At 35.8% G+C, this 7,279-nt stretch overlaps 1 protein-coding gene across 1 annotated transcript; it reads right to left on the bottom strand.

Moving 5' to 3' along the window:
• Positions 1-1,524: 1,524 nt before the first annotated feature.
• On the bottom strand, positions 1,525-2,475 carry LOC135135772 (piggyBac transposable element-derived protein 3-like). The gene is made up of 2 exons (XM_064064893.1): positions 2,465-2,475; positions 1,525-2,170 (listed from the first exon to the last, which is right to left on the bottom strand). The coding sequence occupies exons 1-2, from the start codon at positions 2,473-2,475 to the stop codon at positions 1,525-1,527; spliced, it is 657 nt and encodes a 218-aa protein (XP_063920963.1).
• Positions 2,476-7,279: the final 4,804 nt, after the last annotated feature.

Genomic DNA, 7,279 nt, shown 5'->3' with positions numbered 1-7,279 from the left:
AACTGAGCGTAAAGCACCAGCTGGTCTAATGGGTGGTAAACCTTCTATCACTGCTCCGTGGCAGTTAGTGAGCTTGGATTTCATAGGACCGTTTCCGAGATCAACTCAGGGTTACACCCACGTTTTGGTTGTAACCGACCATTTTACAAAGTACGTCGTGTTGTTCGCCGTCCGAGCCGGATCGGCCAAGACTATGACACGTTGCGTTGAGGAGGGGATTTTTCTGGTATATGGGACACCCAAATACTTGATCTGTGACAATGGGACACAGATGAAGAGTCGTGAATTTCAATAGCTTTGCAAGAACCCTCTGCCGAGGCAAATTTACTTATTTTTGAGGAGGGGGTAGTGTCACGGTGTGATTTCGGCACGAGTTGATTGTAGTATTTTTTGGCTGAGATATTGTTGCGGAGGTTAACTATACTTCCCCCCTGTACGTTGACAGCCTCGTAAGCAAGATGGCGGGCGAGAGTAAAGACTCGGTGAATCAGCTCTGCAAAAAGTGCCGTTCTAAAGTTGTAACAGGCAACAAATGCCAAAACTGTAACTCAGTGTTTCATCCTAGCTGTGCAAGAAATTGTCCACATGTAAAATTAGTGGGTGATGTGTTAATCTGCTGTGAAAAACCATCTGACCTTGTCTTGGATGACATGTCCCGAGATGCAACGAACGAAATTTTGACGGAAGACTTTCCTAGAGTTTTTAAATATTTTTAAATATATCCTACAGCAAAAGGATGTTGTTATTGCTGAGTTAAGGGAGAAAATTGACCTGTTGAAGGAACAACTTGAACTATATAAACAAATAGGCAAACTTGACGGTAAAACGATAATCAACAAAAAACATAGTCAGGCTGATACCATGGATAGGGAAAAAGATAACAACGTAAGCAAGAAAATCACGCCTAACCTAAAAAACGCAAACAAGCAAAAGTCAGCTGCAGTTAGCAATAATAACGAAACATCTCAAAAGTTTGTAGCGGAGAAAAGAACGAAGGTACCTGTCGTGCAGACGAACACTTCTGAAGATCAAACGACATGGAGAACTGTCGAGAGAAACAAAGAAAATATCCAGGCAGAAGGGGATTATTGGAAAACAAACGGAAATAAAATCTATACAAGTGGTTCCAAAAAAAGGTTTTATTTATGTTTCGAGACTAGCGCCGCAAACTAAAGCAGAAGACATCTGTAACTTGTTAAGACCAATGTTTCCGGAAGTACAGTGTACAAAATTGGACACGAAATATCCAGATTACTACTCTGCTTTTAAGGTTATGGTAGATCTATTCAACTTTAACCCATTAATGCCCGAGTAATTTTTTTTTTATTATTTTGATAAAAATTAGCAAAACTTAATGCAATAGCCCTTCTAAACACAAACTAGCAAAAAAAAACAACTTTTTTTTTTGTTAACTATGTTTATTTTATCGTATGATATTTCATACGCTGGTCAAAAGAGTGTATGTGTAAAAAACTTTTATTGAAAAATTAATAAAAAAATACTACTTTTTTCACAAAATATTTATTATGGTGTGTGGTAGGCTCTAAAACAATGTGCTGGATGGAGGCCTACATTGCACTTAACACATACAAACTTAGCACATTTCCCACAAAAGCCGCATTTTCGTTGAGTACTGTTGCTATCTACCAGGTGATCCACGCCATCGTATCTAATTTCGGGCAAAACGGCTCTAGTACATTTTGGTTTTGGTCCACCCAAATGTGGAGGCGATGAAAGCAAAGCTAAAACTATTCTGCGAACGAATTCTAGTAAACCAACTTTTGGATGTGCAAATCTATACAGCATCCACATATTTACAACTGCTCCGTTAAAACAAAATCTTACATATGGCCAATACCACTTTTTGGAACGTATGCGAATGCGATATAAGCCTGTCATTTTATCAAACAAATCAACTCCCCCCATTCCTTGGTTATATATGCTGACCAAAGATGGTTGTTCAATTGACACTGTACTTTTATCCTTTCTAGACCATCGCTTGCACGAACCCTTCGATAAGCATATGTCATTGTTGATTAGGTTTGTTGCTATATTAACTTGATTATTATCATGCCATCTCACCAGTGTAATACTACCTTCCTTCTCTTGTAACACATAAGAACTTCCAGGTTTTTCTTTCTTCAGATCTTTGAGAGGCGCTTTATCAATTCTGTCTGCTCGAATTGTACCAACGCAATTTATATCATAAGCTCGAAGATTATGGAGCAATGAAAGGGAATTAAAAACGTTATCTAGATAAACCGTAAAAAAAACTGTCTTACCTTCTACCGCCCAAGGTATGATTTTTCATACCCAAGCTATTGAATTCAATTTTAGGTAAAAAAAAATGCAAAACATGTGAAAAAAAATCATAAACAAAATCTACAGCCTTTTTTTTATATATATCGCAAGAAACATGCATGGATTTTTCTCTTGTAGAAAAAATAAAAAATTGTAAACTTACCTCTTACTCATTCTGCAAAAAATGAAGGACACCGTTTTGCAAAAACCAATATGATAATGTAACTTTGTTTTAAACAATCTCCAATGAATAAGCACTCGAAAGACCATTAAAAAAGGTAGAGTTTGATATATTTCAAAAGCCGGTTCGTTGTCTTTTGTTTTAAGTACCTAACCTCAAACAGTCCCGTTCATATGGTATGAAAAATCATACGGTGGGCAGTAATGGGTTAATGATGTAATGGATGCTAATATCTGGCCAGTGGGCACTTACGTCTCTCGTTATTTTCACAAGAGCAATTCGAGGAAAGAAACAACGTAACATCTCCAATATTTAACGAAAAGGTCAACGAAAATACCGACGTCAATGTAAGTGTGAGGGTGTCTTCAATTATACATCAAAATATGCAGTGCCTTTATAATAAACTAAACAAGTTAGATGTTATTCTGTCAGAAGTGCAACCTCTTATATTGTTAGTGACAGAGCACTGGCAATCGCAAGAGCAGCTAAACTGTATTAAATTAAGTAACTATAAACTGTCGGCTAGTTTTTGTAGAGAAAAACAGAAGCATGGCGGTAGTGCGATTTTTGTTAAATCGGGCGTTCCTGTCAGGAATTTACCTTTATTTCAAATGCGATCAATTATAAATACTGTTGAATGTTGCGCCATAGAACTTTTGCAATATAGTTTAGTAGTAATAGTTCTATACAGACCGCCTAAAGGCGAATTTATTAGTTTTCTTAATTTTTTATACGAGGTTTTAGGTACTGTTTCAATCAAAAAGAATATAATCCTAGCAGGCGATTTCAATGTAGACCTTTTTGAAAACTCCAGTCAGAAAAATGATCTTCTAAGCCTGCTTAATACCTTCAACATTATATCTACAATTTTTGACGGTACTAGGTGTATGCAATATAGTGAGACTTGCGTCGATAATATTTATGTTAGGATCTCCTTGGGTAACGGTAAAACTTATAATTCATATGTACGAGATTGGTGTGTATCAGATCATAAAGCACAGCAAATTGATTTGGAGTTCACTGATTCAAAAGAGGTGACCTTCACTTATAAACTGGTTAGAAATTTTTCTAAGAACAATATTCAAACATTTCAAGAACGCCTTAAAGCAGAAGAATGGTTACCAATTTTAACAGAACTAAATGCTGAAAACTCTTTTAACAAATTCATGTCATTACTTGATAAACACTTTGAAATAGCTTTTCCTTATAAACGGATTAGTAAAAAACCATATCAACCTAACAATAAATGGTTAAGTTCTGAAATTCTTGAATTCAAACGTAGAGTATCACTTCTTGCTGATTTAAGTAGGCAGTATCCAGTCTTTAAGGACAGTTACAAAAAAATCAACCAAGAGTACCAGGATCTTATCACAAAAAGTAAACAGACATATAACGAATATCGAGTAAACAACAGCTCTAATAAAAATAAAATAATGTGGTCCCTGGTTAAGGAATATACTGAAGACAAAAACGAAAGCTCTAAAATTGAAATCTATGAAAATGGCATCAGACTTAGTGATAAAGAATCTGCTAATCGTTTCAATAAATATTTTTCACAAATTGCAAATCAAACAGTTAAATCACTAAATAATCATATAAATATGAGATTTGACCCTGCTATAAATATTGAGTCAGTAAGAGATTCTGTTTATTTTTTGCCTGTGTCACCACCAGAAATTATAAGTTTAATTTCTAAACTAAAAAATAGTAATGCATGTGGTGAAGACAGCATCTCTAACAATCTATTGAAAAAGGTGGCATGTTTAATAGCGGAACCACTTTGTCACGTCATTAATTTATCTTTGGAACAGGGACACTTTCCGACAGGTCTCAAAAAAGCTTTGGTAAAACCTCTATTTAAAAAAGGTGATTGTAAATCTGTTGAAAACTATAGACCTATCAGTCTATTATCAAGTATCTCAAAAATATTTGAAAATATAGTAAATAAATATTTAATTGACTTTTTAATGAAACATAAAATATTAGACAAAGCACAGCACGGCTTCACCAAAGGTCGTGGTTTGGATAGTGCCCTCGCTGATTATCTAGCCGACGTTTATTGTCATGTTGATAAAAAAATAACAACTTTAGGACTTTTTATTGATTTTACCAAGGCCTTTGATTGCGTCCACCACTCAATTTTATTACAAAAATTACAACGTTATGGTATTAGAGGTAAAGCATATGAGTGGGTTGCATCTTACCTTAACAACAGAACACAAAAACTAATAGTAAATGACACATCTTCTGAAGCTACATCCATTGATATCGGGGTTCCGCAAGGGTCCATTTTGGGCCCGACTTTATTTATCATCTATGTGAATGATTTGCCATCTTACTTAAGAAAAAAATGTAACGTAATGCAAATGTCTTACGCAGATGACACTAACTTTGTACTTACAGGTGCTGACGCTGAAGAAAAAGTAAAGATAATTTATTCAAATTTGTGTGAGCGGGTTGATACTAATAAGTTATGTATAAATGAAGACAAAACATCGCTTATCACCTTTTTCAATGGAAAATCCAACTTTAACGATGATGTATTGCTCAATAATCAAAATATGAAGCTCTCACAGACTGTAAAATTACTAGGATTGACACTAGACAGTCAAATGACGTGGACGTATTATTTAGAAAATCTATGCAAAAGATTAGCAACTGTTTGTTATGCTTTGCGTAACCTAGTGCGACAATGCAATTTGAACCCGGTTATGATATTCTGTTTCGGGTGCTTTCAAAGTATTTTGCAATACGGAATCGTGCACTGGGGTCTTTCTTCCAAAGCCCAAAGGGCCTTTGTTATTCAAAAATGGGCCATTAGAATTATTACTGGTTTGAAAAGAAGGGAGTCTTGCAGGAAAGCCTTCAAAGAACTTAGGATTTTAACATTACCAAGTCTGTATATTTATAATGTTGTTTGCTATGCTTTCCAAAACGTACAAGTTTTACAAGGTAGTAGAAACTCATACACCTATAATACTCGACACAAGGACCACTTGCTACCTAGACAACATAATACGACATATTTCCAGAAAGGTCTTCAATATAATTCTTGTAGAATGTTTAATAAATTACCGACTGATATAAAAGAGGTAAATAATATTTTTGCACTCATGACCTTTTTTGATAGCTTCCGCGCATTCACCAGAGTGCGGGAGGTCGAACTTCCCGCACACGTGCATTTAACTTCCCGTTGCCATGGTAACCTTAAAATACTCGGGTAGTGTCAACATTGTGACGTGTTGACGGCGCTGTCAATGGCGTTGTTTATAAATAACTCACAGTTAATCTCCTCAGTTTAAAGGTTTATTCGTCGCAAAAAATATTGTACACAACACGTTCGTGAGCCTGCTTCCCGCATTCACGCAAATGCGTCACTCCCTTCGGTCGTGCCGCAAACAAGCGTTCATGCGGGAAGCAGGCTGTCCCGAACTAGTTGTGTAAATTACCATTTAAAGTTCAAAGCTAAAGTTAAATCGTACCTGCTGGGATTAAATTGTTATTGTATAAGCGATTTTCTTGCTGCTTAGTAAAGCTTTCTTGTTCATTTGTGTTTGTTGTTACTATTTCTGTTTGATACAACAGTATTGTTACTGTTAATGTCTAAAAAATATTATTTCTTGTTTATTGACGTAACTGTAAGTCATTTACATAACAATGTACATGATTTATTAAGTTGTAAATAAATATTATTATTATTATTATTATTATTATAGCAGTTAACGCGTACGCTGCGCCATAACGGAAATGCAGGAGAGGGAATATTTGAAAAGGGTATCGTTTTATTAAAGGGATTTTGAGGTAATATTTTCCCGCTTCCCACACCATCAGCAAAGTTGCCCCACTTTCTCGCAAGGGAAAAATTCCACTTCCGTCTGGAATTCATTAGTTGTTTGTTGTTAGAGGTGGAGTGATGGTAGGAATGGTGTGTGAATTTTCGAGGGCATAGTTTTGGTTTTCGCATAGTCGGATTAATCCCTGGAATTCACCCCCGTATGAGTAGTCGGTGTCATAGTGTTGGAAGACTACCGTACTATATCGGCAGAGCCGGATTTAGGGCGTTTCTACTTATTCTCCCGCACCACGAGGCCACCACCATCTAAGGCTCTTTTATGATCCTCTTAAGCAGCTCTTATTCTGTTCTTGGGCTGAACTTCTTTGTGCGCTTTCTACATCCCGTTCATCGGAACGTGCAGTTGTACTTCATCTCCAGGAACAGGTTGAGCGAAGGAATTCTTCTCCACAACGGCCATTCTGTGGAGTTGCCCTTGACGAAGGTTACCCATGTTATAAGGTCAGGCATGCAGTTTTCCTTCTCACGTGTTTAACGAAATAGGTTTTTAAAGTGCGTCGCTTATCGCTGTATGACCTCAGCTTATCGTTTCGTTGTGTTTTTCTTGTTTTAACCATTTTAATGTTTTTCTTCTTATTTTAACTCTTATTAAATCTGCATTACTTGTAATTCTTTCGATTAATTAGCTATCACCATCATCTTAATTTTATTCATTGCGTGGTTTTGTTACCTATAGATAATTGTTAGCGTAATATGATTGTCACTAAGTTTAGTTACTTTTAAGAGCCTCGTTTGATCAAACGTATTATTTGTAGGCATTAATTCTAACTTAATCTTATGTGGAGTTGTGCTCACTAGAGCTAAGAATATCGCTATTTAAATTTATTGCTCAATTTATTATATTAACCATTTTATTTTTAATATACACTCATATTAGTACAGTATAGTTTTTGTGGTTAATAATTCTCCTCTGCAGTTATCACATGACTACAACGTTTTATCCA

The sequence above is a fragment of the Zophobas morio genome, unplaced genomic scaffold (genome assembly GCF_036711695.1).
Source record: "Zophobas morio isolate AGI-343-1 ecotype UQ-CSIRO unplaced genomic scaffold, CSIRO_AGI_Zmor_V1 ptg000025l, whole genome shotgun sequence".
Taxonomy (NCBI): Eukaryota; Metazoa; Arthropoda; class Insecta; order Coleoptera; family Tenebrionidae; genus Zophobas; species Zophobas morio.
This window is presented reverse-complemented; position numbering and strand designations above follow the sequence as displayed.